Below are 26,488 nucleotides of genomic sequence, written 5' to 3' on the forward strand. Positions count from 1 at the left end.
ACTATATTTCTACCTTCTTCTCTGTACTGACGTATTTTTTTAAGAAACTCTATTTTTAGCACCCTGATGGGTTGCTGCTCCATTAGCACTCTTTGATTGCTCCTAAATTTTTTCCATCGAAAACCGATTTTATGTGTTTCCTTACGAAGAGTCTCTTTACATCCTTGATACCCAGTATCGGCGACATATTTTGCATGCACTGTTTTTAATCTAGGAACTGTCTTCTCTGTGAAATGGTGGTTAATGATTGTTCTTCGCAAAATTCCAAAATTAAAAAATTAAAGAATTTTAATTTTGGTATTTTTATTATTTCTTTTAGGTGTTGAAAACAATGTTGATTGGCCTGATGTAACCAATGTTGCCTCTTTTTTGATTCGTCGAATACTTCTAATTGATACACCTGTTGCTGCTGCAACGCGTTCTTGAACCTATAAAAAAAAAGTTAATTATTAATTAATTTATAAATCTGCCAAACAATTACACATAAGGAAAAAATACTTTGCTGTTGCGTTAACACGTGGTAAAAATACGAGCTTATACAAAAATGTATAAAATTAAAAATAAAGGCGCACCAGGCCAGGTAAATATGTATTAATTGGATTTTCTTAAGTTTTCTGAAGATGATCTAGTGGTAAATATCAAATTATTTAAAAATATGTTAATTTTATAAGGGAACAAAGCAATAAAAAGGATTAACTAATTGCGTATTATTAAGGGGTGTTAAGCTGATTACCTTAAATACAAGTACCTAATCTATATTACCAAACTACCTTCTCCTAGGTAGGTACTTTTTAGGTAAAAACCTAGATATACATATATTTACATATTTGTTTAAAAAGTAAATATTTTAAATTATGTACAAAAATATAATAACCATAAAAATCTTTATCATGATTTCATAACACGTAAGTACATACCTATATATATGTACCTAGATTATAAATTTATACATACATTATATAAAGTGACAATTTCCTCAAATCAAAAGTCGCAAAACAATAAACCTTACAAAGCAAAACTAAATTTTCGATGCTCTAATCTTAAAAAATATTTTTTGGGTCGTTCTAAAAAAATCATAGCTTTTGACTCATGTGAATTATTGACCTCGTCTGAAAAAGGTGTTGTGAAAATATTTTTCCAAAATACGTGCATCGAAGACTTAGTTTTCCAATACATACATACATTTGTACAATACATACATTTTGGATAAGCGAAACGAAAATTGATGTTTTTTAGCCAGTCTTATAACAATAAAAAAAGCGGGTGAAAAAATAAAATATTACCATAGCAACGCATAAAACACTTTTAAAATTATTATTTTTATCATTTAAAAGTGACCGTCTTAGTCAAAATCAAATTCTCAATTTAAAAAATTATCAAAACAATACAATTATCAAAACAACCTTTACAAATTTAATCTAAACTTTGATACCCTGAAAAATAACGTACATTTCGCGGGATGAAAGGTCATAATTTGTAACTTGTCTTAATTGTTTACTCTTACATCAGTCGCGTAAAAAACAATAATCATAAGTTAATGGTATTAAATACATACATACCTTTTCGAGAGGAATTGAAACTTCTCCAGCTACAGCTTTTGCTTGCATAAAATTTAACAAATTGCTAATTATTTCTCGACTTTGACCGGTAAGAACTTTATTTTTTAAACTAGTTTGAAAGGGCATTTTGAACTATAAAAGTTTTAATATCACCTCACAAAATATTAATAAAGATTTACTGTCGAGTGAGTATAGGTATTGCGGAGTAAACAATGTGAACACTACGAGAGCACCACTTTAAATGAGCTCCCGTCGGTTTTGTCACCGCGCATCCAAATCTCAGAGGCCAAGACACTTTGGTCGACTAGTATATGGGCTAAATCATAGATAAAGAATATATATTGGGTTAAAGAATATATATTGGCTAAATCGTGCCCGGAAAAGTGTCCAGCGGAGAGATGGCGCACTGCTTAGAGTGCGTGAAAATAATTTTACCAGCCCTTTATCATATTATTAACCAAAGAGCGGTCCGAGTGTCTTGTCGTAGAGTTTTTGCGTGGTTAAGAAAAATTATTTTGAAATCAGCTGTACCCGTTTCATGGAAAGGTAAGGAAACTTATATTTTTTAATTTAATATATTTATGCCGGGTTTATATTAAAACTTATTCTTATTGCATAATTTTTAACTCATGAAATTAAAGTAATGTAACTAAAAAAACAGGTTTTTGCATAATGTAGAAGCCAATTTTTTTTAGAAATAATTTGTTAAGCATATCGAAAAGAACCAATGTACTATAATAGGCTTCATTAATTATTTAAAATCATCTGCCGAATATATGCTTATTTAAGGGCAATACAACAGTCGTACTTTTATGGAAGCGCAACCTAGTGTTATTATTTTTATTATAAATTTTAGAAACATATGTAATATATAAATAACAAAGCTTGTTTATATTTTGCACGTTTGTGTGGTGTTGCTTATAGGGTCTTCTTATGGGAAACATTCATTTTTGTTTGCGTGTATAGACCAACTTGCTTTTAGTTAGTATTGTTTTTATTTTCAGCACACGATATCAAGACTTATTTAAAAAAAAGAAGCCCAGTAGTCGATGACAATGACCATATAAATTTATTCAATTATAGTCCCAAGCGCTTATGCACCGAATCCGTAATAAAAAGAAAATGTGAAATAAGAAGTCCAACAAGACAAGGAAGAGAAGTAGTGAGTGAAATAACAACCCCGTCATCAACCAAATCGTTTATTAAAAATAAGCTGCGTAAAATAAATTTAAAATAAGATATTTAAAAAAAACTTAAAATTAGGGATAAAAGGATGCAAAATTTTCGGCTTTTTAGATAATATATTTAAAAATAAAAGTCCTAGTTTAAAAACGTTTATTAATATGCAGCTACCAATACGAAAAAGGAACTTGTGGAAAATAAGTAAAAAAAATTTAGCTCTTTCCATTTATTATAAATCTCCTAGCTGCTACAAATTTTTGAGGAATAATTTACTGTTTTCAAAAACAAAAAAAGTTTTTATAAAAGTAAAGACAATGAGCAAAATAAAACGAGTGTGTGCAGTATTGTTTGGTGAAATTGTATTAAAGGCTAAATTAGACTATAATAAATTTCATTACTATATAGAGGGTTATGAAGATATGGGGTTCCTAGGTCGCAATAATTCTGTTGCAAATACTGCGCTAGTTTTTTATGTAAGAGGCATATTTGGAAATTGGAAAATTCCCATATGTTATTTTACCTCTAGCGGACCAATTACAGGTGCAAATTTATCAAAAATAATAAAATATGTTATTAAAACGTTAAACACGTTATTAATTACTCAATTACCTATTATTCAATCAACGGTGAAACTTTTAAATTTGCCATAAATAGGACACATTTTTGGTCAATTTTGCCGCGAAAAAATCGTATCGTAAAATTTAACGTTTTTTGATAATCGTCCTATTGGAAACATAGTCGAACATTGCCGTGCGTATTACGTAAGAATGAGACAAAAAATACAAAGGTTGTTTTTGTTTTTTATTTCGTTCTACAAAAAAATACATATACTGAATAAAAGCCTTTAATTTATATACATATTATGTATGAATGTATTATGTATTAGGTAATAAATATATAATATTATTAAATGCTGCGAGTATGTGCATGATCTACACCGGCGAGGCGTGCGATGTCTATTTTACGGACCATCCCTGTATAATTCTCTATATGTATATAATATAAACTATTTATTTAAATAGGTACATCAACCATCACATGCACGGTATAGCGTACTAGTTTCTCCTTCTTTTTTAGTGAACAAAAGAGTAAAGACTATTTAACAACAGTATTATAAATAGAAAAATAACCGTTACTTTTAAGTCATCATCGTTATGTGTATGTACGTATTTTTTTAAATTTGGGGTACGGGGGATGAGCATTGCGTCATTTTAAGCGTTTAAGGAGTTCTGCTGCGAATGCGCATGCGCTGGGGCTCAGCACGGCTCGTCTTTGACGCGTGCGCGGGGTTTTCGGTTGAAGAGGTCCTCCAGGGGCGTAGCCAGGGGGCCCTTCTTGACGCGACCCCATCGGCCGCGACTAAATAGACCCTCTAGCCGATACTGAAATAAATAAAAAAAAGATAGTTCAAAGTGAATTTTTATCAAAAAAAAAAAAACATTTTTTGGTAATATCAATAGTCCTCATGGAATCAAAAAACTTCACAAGCCCTTCATATGGTACTCATTTTCAAGTAAGTTTTTCTAATTAAGACTACCTATTTTTAGTTATTCCTGCGTTTTAAAGGATTCATGTCCCAGTGCTAAATTTCAAGTCGTATTCAAAGCATCAGCCAAAGCATCGAAAGATATGTCTCTTAATGAGAGTCTTCTATCCGGCTCGAAGGACCAAAAAAAATGTTTATTAATATTGTGCTAATTGAGTTTATTTAACTCACGATCAAAGCAAAAGAAAAGGTAGTTGTAAACATTTACTTACCCAAGCAACACATCATATAATATTATCGTTAAATATATGTTTATTAAACTATAGAGTAAATCATAATAAAATAATTATAAACGATGGTTTAGTTCTAAATGTGGCTAACTACAATTTTGTCGATATTGAGCTTTCTACAAATTCAGGCTAAAAGGGATGTTATTTTTTGGTTCCAAAAGTAGCTAAGAGCATTATTTTAAAATTGGCGCGAAAAATTAATATTCAATAAGTGTCTATCTACGCCATAAAAAAGTTTTCTATTCCATATATGTCTAATGGCTTATAGCCACTTTTGGAACCATACATTTTTTTCGCGCCATATTTTCATAATGTGTCTAATAGCAGTTGGCCACTTTTGGAACTACGAATTTTCTTCAAGGTCATTTGATAGCTACCTACTTGTTCAAGGATAAAATACCCAATGCAATCACCTGACTTCAGCGGTTTTAACGTGTGATATTCTGTTTTACTGCAGTCGTTTGTTTGTCGCCAGAGAACCATGTTCAGTGTCGTGATTAAGATGTTATATTGCCAATTTAGGGTTACATTAAAAAGTGACAAGCAATTTAAAGTCTGTATAATGGCATGCTCTAGAGGTAAAAAAAACGTAAATATGTTGTCTTTGAATGCTGTTACCACTGCTTCGACATGTGAAAATATTGCAGAGGATCTTCAAGGTAGGTTTAAATTCGAAACACTACCCCAAACCATAGAGTAAATTTTAATATTTTTTAGAAATAGCAAATGAAGACGCATTTGACTCAGACAATTCTATACGAGATGCTGATTATATTCCGAACGAACGTAGTAGTTCTTCAGGTCAGTAGCGATTTGAGATATCTAAGCTTACATTTACGTTTTAGAAGTTTAAAAGCACATATTATTAGAGTATCTAAAATATAATAATAATGAATGTTTTTTGAAATATTTTTAGAGTCAAATGTCGGAGTGCCGGAAGGTACTAATTTTATAGAACAAACTGATGACATGCAGCAAATCAGGTGAACGAAATACTTCTAAAAAGAAATGCCCAAATAAATGGAGAAAAAATATTCGCAAAAGTAATAAAAGTTTTGGAATCTCCTACATAAATACAAAAGGATATTACATACCACGAAAATGTGTGAAGGAAGTATGAAAAAATACGTGCCGGTAAGACTGACTTTAAAATAATTTTTATAGCCAATTTTTTCCTACAACATAGTTTTATCCATATTACCGAAAAATTAATTATTTACAATTCGCCGCGCGTTTCGTTGGCCATGTTAGCATCAGCAGAAGATAATGATTTGGATTTTACTTATTTTTTGTTTATTCTAACATGGTCATTTCGGTATGGCAGATAAAACTGTGATGCGCGTTTTGCCAAAGATTCCATTGGAATTAGATTATAATTTTATGCTTAAAATATTGCCAATTTAAATAAAGGGACTTTTTTAGATTGCACTATAATGCTAAGATCTCTGAACAACAAAGAACAGAAATTTTGACATCCTGCTGGAAATTATCTAATATCGACAGACAACGTGATTTCATTATTACCCTCGTGAAGATTGGTGACTGTAAAAGGAGAACTGTATCTGCAGAGGATTCGAGAAATTCTCTAAAGTTTCTCTTTAGCATTCAAAATTCTCCAATACAAGTCTACAGAACAATGTTTCTAAATACGTTGGACATTAAAAAAGGCGTATTAAATTTCGCTATTAAAAAGCGCTTTCCAAGTAATAATTCGATTACAACAGAAAAAGATAAAAGAGGTGGTTATGGGGTATCGAAAATTCCTGAAACTTCAATTTCCTTTTTAAAAAATCACATTAGAAAATTCCCAACGATTGCATCACGTTATTGTAGGAAAGGTTCTAAAAAGCAATACTTGAATCCAAAATTGAATATTGCCCAAATGTACAAATTGTATAAAAAAGAATGTACAGAAAGTGGTATGGAATGTTTAAAAGAAAGTTATTATCGCCATATTTTTAATAACCATTTTAACCTCTCATTCCATAAACCAAGAAAGGACCAATGCACAACTTGTACAGCATACGAATCGGCCAATTAGGAGTAATTAGGAGAAAATTATAATCTTCATATTAACTTAAAGAACAGAGCAAGGAATGAAAAACATCTAGACAAAATCGAAGCCAAATTATGTAATTTCGACCTACAACAAGTACTGTACGTCCCAACGTATGCTACGAATCCCATTCTTTTCTACAAAACAAAGTTGGCAATGTACAATTTTACAATATTCAACTGTGGCAATAATACAGGAAAATGCTACATGTGGACTGAAGTAGAGGGTGGTCGTGGACCATCTAAAATTGCATCATGTCTATTTCACCACTTGAGATTATTTAGCGACACATGTGGAGGCCAAAATAAGAACCAATACGTGGCCGCTATGTTTATTTATGCTGTGCAGGTCTTACCAATAAAGACCATTGATCAAAAGTTCCTATTGTTTCGGGTCATATTAGCCAGATTGAATGTGACTCCATGCACGCTCGAATTGAAATAGCTTCTAAAAATAGACCGGTATACTTGCCTCATGAGTGGGTGACCATTGCTAAAAACGCGAAACAAAATGAACCAAAATAGCAAGTTTTTCAAAAAATTGATTTTGGTTTTTTGGATTGGAAATCACTAGCAAAATTAGTTATGGTCAATCGCAATAAGGATGAAGATGGGAATATAACAAATTGGCATCACATTAAGTGGATACGATATGAAAAGGAAAGTCCTTTTATAATGAAAGTCAAAACTAATTTTGACGAAGATTTTCGTTCTATTTATATTATGCCACGTAGAGGTCGCCGAGTTACTGTTAATACCATGGAGAAATGTTTAAAACCTTTACACGCACAAAAAAGAAGGATTTCCGCATTAAAGCTAAAGCATTTAAATAACATTTGTGATTCGGGGGCCGTACCTGATGACTGCAAACTGTTTTTCCGAAGTCTTACTGGTGCTGAAACTGTATTGCCGGATGTGAACGACGAAGAAAATTTCGACTTTTTTAGTAATAATCTATAATAGATTGTTAAATTCTAGATTACGTGTTAAGCGGCTACTTTGTGAAACCGTATATTTTGAATAAAATATTAGTGCCAAATATGGCTATCTGACTTTTTTTATTTAAATTTAGGTCCAAAAAATAGTGTAGTGAAATAATGAAGGATATTTCTTAGAATCTACTTACTAACATCTAAACAAAAATACTGGTAAATATTTATTATTAAATTCTCGAAACCTGATTTGTTGGAGCCTCTCAAACTTTAAATTTAATTTCCTGAAAAATGAAGGTTTTGTAGATAGCTACATTTGGAATATATCCGTCGATATACTGTTCTATTATAAAAGGGAGAAAATTTCGGCACTTAAAAAAATGACACGGGATTTACATATCTAGTTTTTAAACTTGATTACTACACCTTAAATATTTGATGGAATTATTCTGAAAAAACATTGTTTTTCGTCCATATTATCTAATCTAATAACGCTATTTTTATACTAAATATTTAAATATAAAATTTAAATGAACAGTGTTATTAAATTAGATATTAATGTAAAATCCAACGCTGGCTACTATGAACGGTTTGCCGGAAATTCATTTATATTTAGGGTATTTTTTAATAATTGCATAACTCAGATACTGCTTAACAGATTTTAACGAAATTTTGAATCAAACTTGAGACGCCTCGGATTAACCTAAAACTGTCAAAACTGTGAAGATGGAATTTCTATATGTAATATTAAACTTTGTTTTCCATTTTGTAAAAAGCCTCTTTTAAACATAATTAGTACTTGTATCTTAGAAAACCTATATCCAGATATATGGAAACCAGGAAATATTAAACCGTTACCTAAGATATCCAATCCTGTAAATTTTAAGGATCTGAGACCAATATAGTATTTTACCTGCAGTTTCAAAAATATTAGAAAAACACATATTTAATCAATTAACCTTTTTTTTTTAAATCAATGAGTGTAATTCCTGATTGTCAGTGTGGTTTTCGAAAAACTTTCAGTACTACCACATCTGGATAAAAAAGAAATAGCATGCGTTGGACTTTTAAATTTTGGTAAGGCTTTTGATACTATTAATCTATCATATTTTGGATTATCTAAGGATGCAATCTGGTTTTTTTAAATCGTATCTTAAACAGCGAGCGCACTGTGTTTGTTTAAGCACAGAATTTGGCATCAAATCCAACTGTGTACCTGTGAATGCAGGGGTACCACAGGGATCCATATTGGGGCCACTGATACTTTTCTCTGTTTATGTAGCAGAAATGCAGAGTGTCTTTACACAAGCCAAAATACAGCACAATACGCTGATGACTCTCAGATAAACCTTTCTTTTTCTCCGAGTGATTTTCCCATATTTCAACAAACTTTTAATGAGAAAATATATAACATGATTAATCAGTATGCACAAAATCATAACTTAAGGCTTAATTAAGACACTGGTAATATTCAAATAAATGGCACCTCTCTGCCAGTAGTTACTGAAGCGAAAAATTTGGGAATGTTTTTGCATATTGCCCTCTCATTTCAAACTCACATTAAACAAAAACTGGGTATAGCATATATGCGTTTAAGAAAAATAAACTACTTAAAAAAATATTAGCCACCAAAAACTAAATATTATCTATGCAATTCTCTTGTTTTATTAATTTATGACTATGATGAGTTTATCTCGTTTATCACAACAGCTCTCTTACATTAGGTAACTCTAAATCTATTCAAAAATTAAAAAATAGATGCATGCGTTTTTCATTTGATATAGCTTTCAGAAATCACATTACCTCACATTTGAATAATAATTCGATTTTATCATTGTATAATGAACGCAAATATTATATTTTTTTGTTTATATTCCGAGTAATAAAAAGTGGAGATCCACTATATCTAAGGGCACTTTTTAGTGCTCGTGACCATACTCGCTCTACTAGAAATAAAGCTGATTTTCATATTCGATCACATAAATCAGCCAATTTCCAAAAATCATCAAATGTGGAGTAGTTTTCCACATGATGTAAAACAAATGTCGCCTAACCGTTACAAGGACTTTATTAAATCGGGTCTTCTGGAGGAGCAAAGGAGATAATTTAAGCTTATTTTTGAGATATTTGTATTGCATATGCTTTAGTGGTTTAAAAAAGCTCCTTATAATTTAAATTATGTATTTTTTGTTGTTGTTAATGTTTGCCTGCCTTATGCATATCTTGAGTTGAAATTTACACTTCGTTACTTTGTTTTTCCCTTTTGCACACTCTTTTCTGTATTCCTTGCTCCCTTTCGCGCCTCTTACCTTTAGGATGTATAAGTTTTCTTTCTAACTTACATTTCTATATGTCAGAATTATATTTAATTTTATTTTATGTGTTAACCTAGTTCTAATATTTTCTATTTGAACTATACCTCTGTATTACTTGTCAAGTATTATAGAAAGCAGGGCTACTTTAGACAATTTGTATTCAAACCAGTCTTGTGGATCGGTTATATAATCGCGAGGTGGTCCGATCGCGATTCGTCACATTTTTTTAAAATTATTATTGTGTTGGAAGTTTGAAAACTAAAGTCCGTCCTAAATAATTATTAGTAATTAATTAATATAATAATTACCTTTAGTCATATATCGTCGTGGCTCTTTTGATACTCCCTTAACTCATAATTATTATTTCCGTTCGGGTTTTTTAACTGGGCGGGGGGCGAGGATAAGAAAGGCGAACTGTCAGGTCGAATTAGCAGCGATTCCTTCTCACATTCGGCCGCTTCCGCCTTTATCGTTCCCGGTAAGGTACCGTTTATGTTCGGTAGTTCAAGCTCGGCCCTGCAATCGCACTTTTATATATAGAAAACCTTAAAATAAAATCCAGACCTTAAAATACGTATTTTCTGAATCATTTCTCGTATTTCGTATCTTAAGATTCCTAGGAAGCACAACTTGAGGAAGGCCAAGACGCAATAGCCTAAGATGGCCAACAGGGAGGCAGTCGACCGCAAATAGGCCAGAAGACGTTCATCACAGCCAGATAAATGCACCTGAAATGAGCTTATTAAGTTTGATTTTCAAGGGTTGACGTCCCCCTGAATTATTTGTTTTGTAAAAGAAATGCCAACTTAGTTTTTCTTTTCAATTCATAAAACATTGTTCAGACCTTCGTCAAAAACAAAGCTTCCTTCGTTACGAAACTTTCCTCCCCGAAAACTTAATATTTTGTCACTCAGATAAGGGCTGCAAGCTACAACCATTGACAGCGTTCCTATTAACTCTAAACAAAGTTTCTTGCGGTCGTTATCCAGACCGGAAGTTTTCCAACTTTCGAAAAAAAAACTCTGTCTCTAGCCGTTACAGTTATAATTAAATTTTCCCGTATTTTAGGAAAACGTTCGTCGGAACCGATTAAGTTATGCAATTACTCACCTTGGCGCATCTCGTAGCATTATTACTAGCACCGACCAACTTTTCGGAACAACAGCTGGCGGGCATCTCCCATCGGGTGGTACCAGTCAAGTTGGCGAACTCGTGGGGCCCAGTCACTCCGCAGCACTCGTCCTCCGTCTGCAAACGGTCCCACAGGGTGGTCATCCCGCTACTTGAGCCATATTCTTGTTGGAAGCGCAGGCGTAATGCCGGACGTAGTTCCTAAATTAATTAACCAATATAGAAGGGATTGGATTGAGGAGGACGACTTACTTGACAAATCTTCTCGAACCTGTAGGCCCAAAAGGCCCCAATAACGACGTCACCGAATATAAGCACTAACAGTAACAACCAATAGGCGTTCAACAGTCTTTCGGAGAGTTTTAGGGCGGCTAAACAGCCCAGTAACTGTAGGGCGCCCCCTTGGGTGGCCAGGGCCAAGTACGCGTACAGGAACGACGGCTGATACAACGTGAGAGACGGTACCAACGATCTATTAAAAAGAATAATAAGGGTTATTTGTTGAGAGGGATTGGCGGGGTAAAGTGGTGGTGGTGGTGGTGGTGGTACCTTCGAAAATCGAAAATGACAGTCTTAACAGCGGCCCCGGTGAAGGCGAGGGCGCCGGCCAACAGGGCCGTGTTGCAGGTGTAAATCCAAAAGCGGTAGTAACGCATCGCCCTGCCGCCCGGACCCCCCGCCAGGCCGCCCCCCTTGGCCGATCTGGCTCCCGCGCGTCTTAAGGGCATCCGCCTCCGAAGGGCCCCCTCACCCTTGCCGATCCAACTCATTGCCCCCCATGCACCTGCGGAAAGGAATTTTCCCGCATAATTATAATGTAGGGAATTTCGCGTCGGTATGTCGGTTATTAATATTGGAGGAAATCTTAGAACATTGAAAGGCTAGAATCAGTATTGCCGTGGAACTATGGGCAGTTTGTTTGCTTGCAACATCTCTGATGCAATGATGCCAAATGCTTGTGAAGAAATGGCAAAAAAAAAACTTAACTATAATATCATAAAAATTTGTCACTTATTTTGACAGGCGAATATGAAGCAGTTTTTTTTCATAAAATATCATAAGATACTCTATAAAGAAGTCAACATTCAAAGTTAAATTCAAAGAAATAACGTATATTAGAGAAAAAGGCAACGACATCGCAACGCCGCATCACACGAGAAATCTTTACCAGTGACGTCGTCAAAAAATATTGACTTGATAAATATTTATTATTAATAGATTATGCTTTACATTATAAATAATATTACTGTTTATGAATTCTTTATGGGGTTTTTTAACGTACTTCATTAGAGTAATTACATATATATAGCATTTTTATGGAAATTAAATATTTTATAATTATTATAGATTTCTTAATAAGTTTTTATTATTCGACGTTTATGACGACGGTTTTTCCCTTGATATGATGTTATAACAATATCGGTTTTTACTTGTGAAAATATCGGCTTAAATCGCCTTTTTGCCATGGTGCGGCACAAGTTTTTACTATCGTAACAGTTCACAAAAACACTGAAATGACACAACCTTTTTTTTCATTTTCAATCAAAAACGAAAGAAAAAATACAGAACTGCCATTTGTCAAGATATCATTTCGCAGGATGATATAAGCTTTTGCCTGCGGTGTTGCCATTTCAAATTTTTTAGAAGCGGTTTTAGGAATAAGAATGTAAATATTTTTTTTTGCTTTGTAGATGTTATTTTTGCGCTTGAAATAACATATATCTATTTTTACTTTTTATTTTTAATCCAAAATCTAACATCAATAAGTGAAATTACCATTATTATATGTGTTGATATATAGCTGAAAATTTCCTCTTTTGAAAATGCGTGTAAACTTGACAACAGAGAATCGATGAATATGTTTGTAATCAAAACCTCCCCCGCTCTTACCCCTGTGAACCCAAACAAAGTTAAAATAGAATGAAAATCCTTCAGTCTCTCTCCATTTATTTATTAGACATTTAGCTAACTTAAAATTCCCTACATGTTTCGGACACAGTGGTGTCCATCATCAGGGAGTAAAAGGTTACTGTTAATAAAAAATTAAATTACCTGTTACCAATTTTAAACCTTTTACTCCCTGATGATGGACACCACTGTGTCCGAAACATGTAGGGAATTTTAAGTTAACTAAATGTTTAATAAATAAGTGGAAGCAGACTGAAAGATTTTTATTTTACCTTAACTTACGACTCTACTGCAGGTTTGCACTATTTCTTCAATATCAACCAAGTTTTTGGTTACTAATTCTAGCCTTTTAATGTTCTAAGGAGGAAATATTAAAACTACTTTACAAATTTGAGTAATACTACTAATACAACCTGTAACGAGAAAATACGATTTTATAAAAAACATAAACATGATAAGACCAAATCTTAATAGGTCAGTCACCTTTACTTGAAATTGTAAAAACAAGTCAACAGCTGCATTTTACAAAATTTTAACTACATTTTGAAAAAGGGCAATTATAAAATTCTTAGCAAAAATCAGCGATCGAGCGATGAAGGAATAAGGGTTCAGGCCTATAAGTATATTGCCCTTAGTATTCAAAATCTAGTAAAAATTAATCCACCAACAAATATGGGCATTTATTCAATCGCATTCTTATATTCTTAAATGCCAGGCAGGTTTTAGAAAGAAAACCAAGAAAATACCACTACCAGTTTGGTTAACCTTCTTAATGAATTAAAAAAAAAACAACAAAAAAAACTAACATATATCAGGTTGTTAGATTTCGGCAGACCCTTCGATACTACAAGTCGCAAAATGTTTATTATTTTGGATTTTTAAGGTCTGATAATGCTCTGATGAGGGGAAAACAATTTGAATGATAAAAAAAAAATTTTGAGAGCGAGAATTTGTGTTGTTGTCTTTTGATTTGTTTATATCAGGGTCTCTTTGAGAATATGGACTTCTTTCATATATTACGAAGTAAGAGTCACAGTTTAGGTAAAAATCGTTTTATTGTGGTGACACTCGTTAATAATGACGTTGACAGAATACCTTTTTAAGGTATTCTTCAAAATACTCCGTTTCTTTATCAAAATCTTTAATTTTATGCATAGCTAAGTGTACAAATTGGTCGCATTTTGAAAGTCAATAAGTACATAAAAACGGTTAGACTTAGGTATAGGACATTCGTGCGTTATATAGTCATCACATAGGTGTTCAATGCGAAAAAATAAAGTTAAGCGAGTATATACATTTTTTACAAAAAAAAAATGCGCAAGAAAAATAAAAAATCGCGTGGTCCGAGCGTTTTTTAGAAATATACAAGGTAGTCGAGAAAATGATATAATAGCAATATTCTAATCTTTTGAGATACTATACATAGAAATTGCTAATATTTAAAAGTAAGATTTTAAATTGGTAGACTATAAATCAACATTTGGATGTCTATTTTGACACACAAGGGAAAAGGAATTTTTCTTATTCAGGCTCCTATATTTGTGGATGATACCTTTGACAGCTGTCATTAAAAAAACAAGACTTTTAACCCGAAGATGGTGGCAATAAGGGATCGAAACTTTGCATAATATGTAATAAGTAATAAACTTTAATGCGATACTAAAAAAATAATTAGTTAAAAGCTCAGCAAAACGTTTGCGTGTTTACGCTTTCGGAAAAATCACCATTTTCCCATCATGCACCGGTTACATAACGGGTATAATGAAGAATAAACACATAAAAACATATACATTTATGTATTTGGGTGAAAAAAATAGGCGTCGGCTTAACCCAAATCATTGTATAAATACATATAAAAGGTCCGGGGGTCGTAAAAGTGTCCGAGATATAACGCAGAGATTTATGTACACCGTGGTGGACTTCTCCATACTGCACGCGATATACTTCCTACGTGAGTCAATTTTATCTGTTTGGAAAAGAAGAAGCAAATTTATTATAACACGGAAGCTATTTCGTAACGGCTGTTCCAAAAGTTACCAGTTTCACCATGTGGGGATTATTGTACTGATGTCGACTCATATGAATCGGAAAAACCTTTTCGTATTCGTATCGCACCGAACAGTCCTAGTTCTACCGACTTGTTTGTATCGTATTCTTACTATTGGTATAGTTCAGTTCAGAGATATATTAGAATCTTTGATGTGCCGCGAATAGTCCGTGTGCCGGTGCTGCTTGTATTGTCACATGACATGCATGTTTAAATCGAAATTTTATGTAGAAAGAGTCATAAAGTAATATTCTAAGCGATATTTAAACATTCCATCAAATAAATAAACGTTTTAAGCATTTTTTTAAGAATTCATACGCTAAAATTTGACTACATGCGCCGACGTACTATTTTGTTAGACATCTGACCTCAATCACAGCCACTCAAGCGTGAAAAGTTGCACAGGTCCGGCCTTAAAATTTATTTGTATTTAAAACTTTATTATTCGGGATTTTTGAGTTTAGTTTTGTTAAGTTAGAAATTCAGGATAGTTGATATCAAGATAATATTTAATTTAGTTATAAGTTTTAAATACCTAAAATCAGTAATTTTAATTCAGTGGGATGTTTATAACAAGTGATGTTACGAATATGTAGTAGGTGGTACGAATTACTTAAGGCTCATTTATTCTGTGGATTAAGGCATTAAAGATTTACTTTTTGACACAAAAGGGTAAAATGTTTAGGTTTGTCTTCAAATTTTATATTTCCTTTTTTTTTTGGGTATTGAGATTTATTTTTATTTGGTGGTTATTATTAACGGGGATTTTGGCTGCCACATTCAATGTCCTTTATTATTTTTTCTTTTTAAATTAATACATATTATGATATCTTATTATATTAATATACTCGTAAAAACCCCATCTCTATATTTAGTACTAATATCTTTGGATAACAAGTAATTATGTAGTGAGAAAAGTGGAAGTATATTTTTTAAATAAACTTTTACATTAAAAATCATCTAGCTGTCTATATCTTATGTGTGTAAAAGACATAAGTTTTACTTATAAAAAAAAACATACTTTGTATACTGAATGTAATATTTATTAATTTAGTTATTGTGCATAATAGGAAAGTTTAGCTGAAAATTTTTATTTAGATGAAAGACTCATTTGAATCTGGCCCAAAGAGTTAATACAATTTTCTAGACTCTGTTTTTCCTTTTTTTCTTTAGCAGTTTCTTTTATTAAAGAAGGAATCAGTGTCTTTGTTGTCGCTATGGATTCCAACTTCATCTCGCACAGTCGCACTGAAGCATTTGGATACTAAAACAGATTTAAAAAGTGTACACGAGTAGCAGAAATAATGTTTAAATTTAATTAATAATAAATTTACAATTTTTTTTAAATAATTTCTACTCAGATGTAAAATAGCCTTTTTTCTTCCAGTGAATTATGAAAGAAGTAGTCTTGCCTCTCTGGGATAGAACAAGTTTGGCAGTAACTGTAAAAAAAATAATTAAACTGGTTTTATAGTGTCTCTGTAAGACAAATAATAGACAAAAAACTGTAAAAATTTTTTTAAATTTGTTGAATTAATAAGAAAAGGGTTTTCTTAGTATGGCAAAAAATGGACTTTTTCCCAGAGAATGCAGGAAGAAGCAGTCTTTACTGTATCGCTAAAACACAAACAGAGGCAGTAAGCTGTAAAAAAAAAACTTGTTTAATTAATAAAAAAAGGGTTTTCTTACCTTATGCAACAATAACTAGTTTAGCCACAGATCTTCAATTTCTGCATCAGATTCATCATTATCCCAATTTATAATAAAACGGTCCCCTCCATTCAAAATAATCTGATGCAAATTACGATATTCCTCTTCATATCTTATAATTTTTTCCTCAGACTTTCTTCACTCTTCCTCTCCTAAATTCATAATTTCCTCCTTAATCAAATTTATGACTTTTTTATCAAATTTTGGATACTTATTTTTCCTGCGAATTCTCCTTTTTAATTGTCCCCAAATCAACTCGATAGGATTAAATACACAATAATATGGAGGAAGTCTGAGGACAGTATGACCATACTTTTTAGCTATGTTATCTACTACATACTGCTTTTCCCATGACTTGGTATTTACAACTTCCAATAATTGTTTCTTTGTATAAGATTCATGAAAATAGAGATCATATTTTAATAAAAATGTCTCAATTTCCAATTTATGTGAAGATGTGTATGGGATTTTTTCAAAAAGCCTTGAATGGTAAGATGCATTATCCATAACAAGCACATTGTTTTTCTTTAAATTCGGAATTAACGTTTTTTCAAACCAGGTTTCAAATATATCTGCATGAATATTTCGATGATAGTCCACATTGCGCTCTTATATTTTTTTGCCACACAATTTCAGTCCATCTTTTAAACCACAATGAATAATGATAATCATAGATCCCCTGTTTGGTAGAACATCTTTTAGGACACATTTGTTAGAACTATCAGTCCAACCCTTTTTTGCCATGTCATGTGTATCATACCAGGTTTCATCTAAATAACATATGGATCTTTCTTCCTCCCGAATTTTTTTAATATTCTCCAATTATTCTATACGCCACCTGACAATTCGAGTACTTTCCATTACAGCAGCCCTTTTGTTAACCATCTTAAACTTAAATCCAAGTTTTATTAGGTATCTCCGCAAGGTTGAGACTGCGAAATGTTTGTCCCTTGCCGATAAGGTGTCCTTAACCATCTCTATAGTCGGAACCTCGTTGTTTTTGTATTTAGAATACACAACTTCCCTTAGCAATTTGGCAATATCCATGTCAAGTCCCTTTGATTGTCCTTTCCTTTTTTTCTGTCTTTAATCCCTTTTTTTACAAAATAGCATATTGTACTATATGGAACGCCTGTTAAAAACGCTGTTTTTTGCAAAGCACTACAATCATTTGTGATCTGAGGATCATTCCTTAGATTGTTATAGACATTTTGACACATTTGTTTGACGTCTGTACTTAAATAATTATGTTTTAAAACCCCTTGATTTTTCCCCTGTAGCCTTTACTTCCCTGGCTTCTTCCTCTGCTTCCTTAACAGTAGAAAATGAACCATCAGAACTATCTGAGTCTAAATCACTGTCCAGATCACTCTTATTGTTTTCACCACAAATATTATTGTAATACAGGCCAAATTCTAAATTCTGCACTTTCATAAACGTGTAAAAAAGCAAAACCGGCAAAACACATATAGACCCATCCTTAAAGATCTCTTTAAAAACACGACGTAAGAAATACAAAAACGGCCCAAAAATGTATCTGGGTACGGCCCCGTAATCCTCAAAATCAATGGGATAGAGAGAGATACACAATCACTTGCACAACCTAAAGTAGGAATCGCCAGATCGCAGGTGTTTTATCTTTGTTTAATAGACTAGCTAAAAAGAGGTGACAGTCTGGGAGCGCTGCAAGTGTTTATAATGATTTGTAAAATGCTTGGATTTTAGTCCGCGGTCAATTTTTTGCTATTATTTTCTTTTTAAAAATGGACATTTTCGAAAGAAAAATTAAAAATAGTGTAAAACATTGGGTTTTACGTATATAGTTAAAATGATTTCATAGATAAATTATATAAAATGTTGCCATTTAAACATGTATATTATGCGACAATAAATACGACATAGACGCACGGACTATTTAGTGCGGCATCTGCGACACATCAAAGGTTCTAATAGATCTCTGAACTGGACTTTATCATGTTGTATAAATACATTTATACAATATACGTATGTCACGGCAGAAATTATTGTGTATATCTACAATTTGATTTTAGTACGAATCTTTTGATACAAATCACTAAGTTAGCTATGAGTCGTGGCCGCTCGGGTGTTGGGTGTCCCTGTTATAATTGAAAGTGTGCGACTATACATAAACACAAACAAAAAAAGGTCCTAAACGTTCTGAAATAATCCAGAAATCCTCGAAAATGAGTAGTGAAGCAGAAGCAGCCCAATTTATAATGCATGACTGATCTGGGGGAATTTATGGGATATGTTAAGGAAAATATTACAATAACAGATGAATTATTAAATAAGTCCCAAACAGGAAGAGGTTTCTTTGAATTGATCCGTTTCTCTTCCCGATTTTTTAAAGTAATTTCTTCCAGGCTTCAACGTATTTTATATTAAATTAGAAGGCCTTTCTTGTTTATGCCAGAAAGGCGGAGTAGTAATATCTCGTTTTATTCCAGGCATTACATTTTTTTTCTGGTGCGTTTTCTCCTTAATAAAATTTAAATCAAAATAAAAAGGATGATTTTTCGTTGTATGTACACGTCATCTGAGTGCCGTGTATCGGAATGACGAACAAATCCGAAGATGTAAAAGTTCGTTTTTGCTACTATCAGCTGTCAACGTCAAAACTGTCACTTGTCATACTCCTCTTGTCAAAGTGTGCTTTTTGTTATAAAATCATAAAGAAGTATTATAAATCGTCGGGATCCATTCGAAATATAGTTTTTCCATTGGAGAACGTCGTAAGCCTCGAAAAAGTATTATTAAGCATTATATATATATATGACTCTATTATGCTCAACTGTATTTTTATGTAGAATTTTTCATAAATATTGATACTGTATAATCCTTAAATATTCACAAAGCACTTAGCCAGTGCACCTTTTTCTTAAAAATTTGACTAAGCATGTACACAATGAGCCTAAACCCTTTAAAATATTAACTAGTCGCGTAACCAGTGTGCTCTAACCCTAAAACCAGAGGAATGGGTTTTAGTGGGTCGGGGCATGACCAACTGCAACCCCACACTACCCTGGACGTTTGACAGGAATCACCCCTATCCAACGTCCAGGGTGTCTGTTTGCAGAGTTCCTAAACCTCTTAAAGAAAAATAAATAAATAAATCGGCCAAAGAAGGATATAATAAATTAACTTTTACCTTATTACAGGGCACCAACTCTTGAAGAAGTGAAGAAATTTTATCATCAAGTGGAAGAAATTGCTGTTCTTAGTTAGGATTGTATAAATTTATTGTTTTTAGTCTAATGACCACCTAATATATTAGAAACCGTAATTGATGCAATATTGTGAATAAAAGTTCTGTTAAAGTTTAATCATTTAAAAGATTGCTTTATGATGACTATTGTTTTATTATATGCATTTTTCTTTTATTTTCATACTTATACCATATTATGCGTTTAAATATTTATGTATGCAATTACATTATAAATTTTTATTATTTTCTTCGTAGCTTTTATGCTTAATAAATATATATTATTATTATTATTATTGTATCTTAACAAAAAAGTAGGAAAAAGGATACCAAGCTTTTGACAAAGATGGAATCATCCAGGACGGAATGACGTAGATATACGAACAAATCCGAAGATGTAAAAGTTCGTTTTTGCTACTATCAGCTGTCAACGTCAAAACTGTCACTTGTCAACATACTCCTCGCTTGTCAAAGTTCGCTTTTTGTTATAAAATCATAAATATTATAAATCGTCGGGATCCATCCGAAATATAGTTTTTCCACTGGAGAACGTATCTAAAGTGCGAAACCGTCATAACCTTAAACGGTTTGAAAAGTCGATATTTTTAATGCTATTATATTTCACTTACCTTGATTGCCCTATGAAATAATAGAGGGAAAAATCCCTATAAGTGGGGAGTGGCCGTTGGATAATTCACGAACGATTTTATCGAATGACGACATTTTCGAAATTTAGGATTTTAAATGTCAAACTGTGAAAAAATGCAAGGTTGCCACATTAATAAATCATGACACGTGTATACGAAATGGAAATAACAATAACAAAAGCAAAAACAATTTTTAAACGTCGTCACATTTGATGGAAATCGCATGATAATAACGTTGGAACCCCACGCTCTGTTATTAATTCTTTTAATGATTGGTTTGCTTGGCGCTTTATCATTTTAATTGAATGTTATTGTTTGTTAAATATTTCACTTTTACACGATTTTGTTACGTCATTTGGGCGCCGCTATTTTGTTTATATTAGTGACGCAACTGTATGATTTCAAAATGCGGTTCTTGATTATTACGATTTTGTTGCTTGATGCTGCAGATAATAGATATAGCAATAGATATGACATATTAGTTATTCTTAATTCTTACACAATTTTATTTGAAAAATCATTATATCCACGGAGAATAAATATGGCAATGTTGTATGATATATATGTCAAAAGTCACTCTTTGACAGTATCGATTGCTATTGATCCGATATTGACATATGACATACGTCAAAGATTGACAGTTGATTCAGTTGGTAACTAAGGGCAAACAACTACTTTATAACTAATTTGTTTTAAAAACTTACTAAAAATGTAATTGACGAATCGACCTAAATAATATATAAACTGGATGATGAAAAGTTTATAAAACCCGCAACGGATCGAAGCGGTGATGGTGGTGGTGTGTGCGATGCAAAAGGCCCTTCGTCCGTTGAAATCCATCCGTCGTCCCTTAAAATTGCCAATATGCACGCACGCGATCTATAGACTGATTCCATGTAATTTCCCCAACTGATAAAAGTTGCAAGCCGATTCGCTTTTTCGACTGCGACTAACGTTCCGATCGAAGTTCTTTTTTGGAAATGGGACATATATATATCCGACATGTCCCGGTCCCGTTTTAAACGTGACAATTAATTAGCATTCAATTTTCGAAGAATTTCATTATGCAGCAGTAATTTACAACTCCCTTAAAGTGAAACAAGACTATTTTCAGAATTTAATTTCGAGACTCGCCGGGAACAATGGACTGATGGAAGTTGGCTCCTCTCACTCTCACAGTAAAATCCCTAACGGAAATTTATAATTTATGAAGTCGGTGTATTTGAAAAAGCATTTCCTGGAAGATCATTAAATAGAGAAATCTCCCTGTCGGGTTTGATTTATTTAGGTGCTTTGTAAAATAGTTTGACATCTGTCAGTGGGTGATTAACTAGAAAAAACCAAAATGGCCGCCACTGTGTTGTCATTAAGATCGGACGGAGAACTGAACGGTATAGTCATGTTCACATTATTTTTACATGAAATAATTGGAATATTCTTGAAAGCATTTCTTATCCAATCATTTTATATAAGAACATTATATTCGATGATCAATATATTACGGGACATTTATGAAGTCAACTTCGAAATCAATTAAAATAAAAAATTTACATTCACTTATTTATTCCCTAAGCCACACACTAGATGATACCGAATTCGAAATTAAGGGAAACTTTCCAGAACGGTATCCGAAACTTGAACAATTTCACGCGGTAAAGCACTTGGCAAACCGCTCCAGAATAATTGAGAATTATTTATTAAGGCTATTTCCGAATTGTTCCAAATAGTTTTTGGCTCCTTTTGTTCCCCAGATGTGTGCGGTTCAACAAGTTTGTATCTGTAGAGGGTTCACTGTGACGAAAAGCCAATTTTTCTTTGTAAAATTGCAATTATGGCTTCAACAAGCTTTGCAATGGCTGTTTATAAATTGAAAGAAGCTGCCAGTGCAGGGAAATAACTTATACCTTTATAAACCGAGTATTAGACAACCCTTAAACAACTGAGACGACCTATACAGTGTTTTTCTTTAATGTGATAATGTAATTGATGAATGAATACTATATTTTAAAGCAAAACTGACAGATGAAAATTTCAAGATGGATTCTAGTGAATTCGATATGGATATTGTATTCCAGCAAGATGGAGCACGACTACTCCAGAAAAATTCGGAAAAAACTATTTAGATAACAATTTCCCTGGTCGTTGGACTGTGGAATGGCCAGCTCGCTCGCCAGATTTGACACCTCTGGACTTTTTTTTTATGGAGCTATTTGAAGCAAACGGTTTACGAAACTAAACCTACTTCAGCATTGGATGTACGACAGACAATAACGAATATTTGTACAAATATCGATGTTAGTGTATTTGAAAATGTTCGGTGTGAAATTTCGGACCGACTGTTCTTGTGTCAAGAAGTTCAAGGCATCTTCTCAATTGAACTCAATGTATTTATTCGATATATCAAGTTAAATGTTAATGTATTCAAGTTAATTATTAAATGTACCTGTATGAATGTATGAATTTATATTCTAGGGTTATAAAGTAATCGCCAGGAGCTTCAAAATGATGTGCCACAGACCACTCTTTCTATTTAATTTTTTTTTCCAAGATGGCGCTTAGCAGCCATCTTGAAATTTTTATATGTCAATTTTGCTTTAAAACATAGTATTCATTCATCAATTGCATTACCTTAAGTTTCAATATTTTCAATTGATCCGTTTAATAAATAAAGAGGGGGAAGGACATTAAAGAAAATGTGTCTCTAGAAATGCCAATCTACGACAATAGAAGGGAGTATATTTTCACTACAACATTTCACTTTGAAAAACATTCCTGAATACACATTAGAGTCCTAATTAAATCAATATTTTAGCCCGAACCCTCTCGTTATATATGGAAATTAGATTGCATGATTAAATTCAATCGGGGGAGGTTTCTCGTTTGAAGAACTGAACTAAACGTTTTCATTATTTGTTAAAACCTCACAAATAATATAATTTCAGGTGGGTCTTTTTTGAGGCAAAAAACAGGACGGTGCATGAGAATTTTTGACCTCAATTTAGGTTAAGTAATTATTATGACAAATATATTAAATAAAATTAGAGTATTTTTGCTTGCATAACGAATATTTCAATATTCGGTGACCAATGAGAGGACTGAATTGTCTGTTTTGGAATTCTTTTACTTGATCTGTCCGTAGAATACATATTAAATTGTACGCCCAGTGAAGTAAAAAATTGGAATTGTTAGTGATATATATAAAGCGTTCGAAACGGTGATCCGATAGTATTCACATAAATAATAAACAATTCCTTTGTAAATGCCAAAGGAATCAGTTTCTTCCCAGTTATATCCAGCAACCATTACACTCAAAAGTTACATAAAAAAAAGACACTTCAAGGGCCATTTTTGCATTAAAAGCATCTATTTGCATTAAATTCACTTTTTTTACAATTTTATGGCCATTCTGCTTCTGGATTCATGTTCTTTATCTGTTGTATACTTAGTATATGGTCCTAAATAAAACGTCAAAACGGAACTCATATAAATAACGAACGATGTTTTTGCAGGTTCTAAAGGAACGTGTTTTTACGTTAAATAAATTCGTTACTTCTTTCAATCACTTTACAAGTCTTCCAAGAGTTATTTGAAAGAAATGACAAACATGTCTTGAGTTGCCAAATCGTGGTCATCATTGCTATCTTTAAGTCAGGTACAGACGGTTCTTTCATGTCTTCAGCATCTTCTGGTTGTTGATGGAGGTTTTCTTTATCTACTATCAACATTGAATCTTTATCGTCAATGTCCACCTCGTTATTGTAAAACTTGCGTTGGTCCTCTTTGGAGTTTCTCTGGATTGAATTGCTTGATTTATGATTATTTAAACAAATCTGTCCATTGAATTTTTTTTGTCTTTTCTTTAATTAAAGTATCAGTTGAACTATTTCTTTTATTTGTTCCAGGCACTTGACGCCTTGCAACATTGGCTTGAAAAAAATGACTTCAACAACCTCAACTGTCTAAAAGAAATTTCAACCAGTTTAAAGTTTCACTACTGATTTCTTCCAGGCAGTTAAAGTCATTTCTGTCAACTATTATGTATTAATTTCCTGGAAGAAATGAAGCATTACTTTAACTGCCTAGAAGAAATAATACATTTGACTGCTTGAAAGAAATTACAAATAGGTTTCGAACTGCCTTATTCAGATATAAATTCATTCACACTCAAATCTCATTGCAGAAAATACAAACCAGACAAGGAAAGTGGCTTTTTCTGTTGTAAAAATGTTGATCAAAGTCTTAAACAACAAAATATTAAGACAGTCATTAATCGGAAAACAAAAAATGGAACAACTCATACTTATAACCACCGTGGAAGGTGTTTTTCTCCGGTTATATTCAGGCACCCTTAGACCTAAAAATGGCATTTCTGGTGGCAGTTCTGCATGTAAATTCATGTCCTTTATCTGTTTGTAATTTAAATACTATTATCTCTAATTTGTACATTCAGTGAGATGAAAAATTAACAACTGATATAGTGATATATTCCTGTAGGATAATTTTAAATAAAGCGTTCGAAATGGAGCTTCTGTGAGACTCAAGTAAATAACAAATGATGCCTTTGCAGGTTCTAAAGGAACGTGCTTTGGCCAGGTTATATGTAACACAAATAAAGTCTCAGTTAAATTAATTTATTACTTCTTCCAGGCACTTTAAGTCCTACAATATTTGCTTGAAAGAAATGACTTCAACAGCTTCATCTACCTGGAAGAAATTTCAATGAGTTAAACAGTCACTATTGATCTTTTTAAATTTGGAAACAGTGGATTAACCTAAATAAAATGTTCGAAACGGCATTTCTCTAATATTCATATAAATAACAAACAATGAAGTTCTAAGTTTTAAAGGAACGTGCTGTTGCCCGGTTATATTTAGACACCCTTAGAATTCTGCTTGTGAATTCGTGCCCTTTATCTGTTTACAAATAAATTATTGTTATCTCCGACTGGTACTGGAGGCCCGAAAATGAAACAGTGCCCCTATAAAACCAACATAATAAACGAAACAATAACATACCTTTGATGAATCCGATGTGTTATTTCCAAAAGTGTTTGAACTTTTGGCAATAACGATCCGACAAAACAGCTGATTTTAAAAAACACTCGACGCACTTCCCGTCGGTACCCGACCACGTCCCTTTGGTCGTTTTTCATTCGAGTACATCATATAAACCCTATGATTCATTATTAAGCCCTTTCCGCATCAATAACTTAAAAGAAAAATCACCGATTTCGATATCATGACTATAAAAGACGCGGTGAAGGAAGGGGGGTTTTGAGTCACTCCGGAACTGAAACCAAATGAAGCGGAAACGCGGACGATTTTCGGTGGACGTGCATCGTAGGACTGACAACGGCGCCGACGACGACGTCGCGGCGCCTCACACAGGGTTAACAAACAGCCCACCCCCTACCCCTCCAATCACGCCGGTCCTTTTCGTTTGTTGTATGGGATTTTCTCTCTCTGGTGTTGAGGTTATTATTATTCTTATTGGGGGGTTTTTTTAGTATTCAATGGGAGTAGTATATGGTTTAGGAGCCGATTGGGTTTATCAAGAGCCTACGCGAAATAAAAATACAGTTGGGCGAAGTTCCTTTTAAAAAAATTTATTGTCACAAAAACGTACATAAATCTATTGAACAATTAATAGGAACAGCAATTAAGCTTTTATACGATATTAATGTTACTGTTTATTGGGTTACAGTTACTATTATACATAACACAATAGCTTTCAAATGAAGTCTAACGCCGTTATATCAGGAGATCTAGCAGGCCATTCTATAGGCCCCCTTTGCCCTATCCATTTATCTGGAAACTCGTCGTCTGAAATATATTTCCAGCAAGAAGGCGCTCCTCATCACTATGTTCTTCCCGTTCGGCAATGGCTAGACGACGAGTTCAGTAGTGAAACTTTAAACTGGTTTCCAGATAAATGGATAGGGCGAAAGGGGCCTATGGAATGGCCTGCTAGATCTCCTGATATAACGCCGTTAGACATTTTTC

The 26,488-nt window shown here is 33.0% G+C and overlaps 1 protein-coding gene across 4 annotated transcripts; it reads right to left on the reverse strand.

The window, feature by feature from the left end:
- Positions 1-3,523: 3,523 nt before the first annotated feature.
- LOC126742289 (CD63 antigen-like) lies at positions 3,524-25,817 on the reverse strand. Of its 4 annotated transcripts, XM_050448920.1 has the most exons (8): positions 20,468-20,727; positions 20,169-20,416; positions 11,500-11,734; positions 11,203-11,422; positions 10,930-11,151; positions 10,384-10,547; positions 10,128-10,335; positions 3,524-4,123 (listed from the first exon to the last, which is right to left on the reverse strand). In XM_050448920.1, exons 3-7 carry the CDS (start codon positions 11,718-11,720, stop codon positions 10,134-10,136), a joined length of 1,029 nt encoding a protein of 342 aa, XP_050304877.1. In that variant the 5' UTR covers positions 11,721-11,734; positions 20,169-20,416; positions 20,468-20,727; the 3' UTR covers positions 3,524-4,123; positions 10,128-10,133. The 4 variants fall into 4 exon arrangements, with proteins under 4 accessions (XP_050304877.1, XP_050304875.1, XP_050304876.1 ...); XM_050448918.1 differs by lacking the exons at positions 20,169-20,416; positions 20,468-20,727 and adding an exon at positions 25,502-25,817; XM_050448919.1 differs by lacking the exon at positions 20,169-20,416.
- Between the last annotated feature and the right edge of the window lie 671 nt (positions 25,818-26,488).

This window comes from Anthonomus grandis, chromosome 11 (assembly GCF_022605725.1).
Source record: "Anthonomus grandis grandis chromosome 11, icAntGran1.3, whole genome shotgun sequence".
NCBI lineage: Eukaryota > Metazoa > Arthropoda > Insecta > Coleoptera > Curculionidae > Anthonomus > Anthonomus grandis.

Excerpts from the sequence above, each read along its gene's own strand:
- LOC126742289 (XM_050448918.1), bottom strand. The coding sequence starts at position 11,720 with ATGAGTTGGATCGGCAAGGGTGAGGGGGCCCTTCGGAGGCGGATGCCC. Across the intron at positions 11,423-11,499 it reads GTCATTTTCGATTTTCGAAG|ATCGTTGGTACCGTCTCTCA; the intron begins GTACCACCACCA and ends TCTTTTTAATAG. Across the intron at positions 10,548-10,929 it reads ATGCTACGAGATGCGCCAAG|GTGCATTTATCTGGCTGTGA; the intron begins GTGAGTAATTGC and ends AGCTCATTTCAG.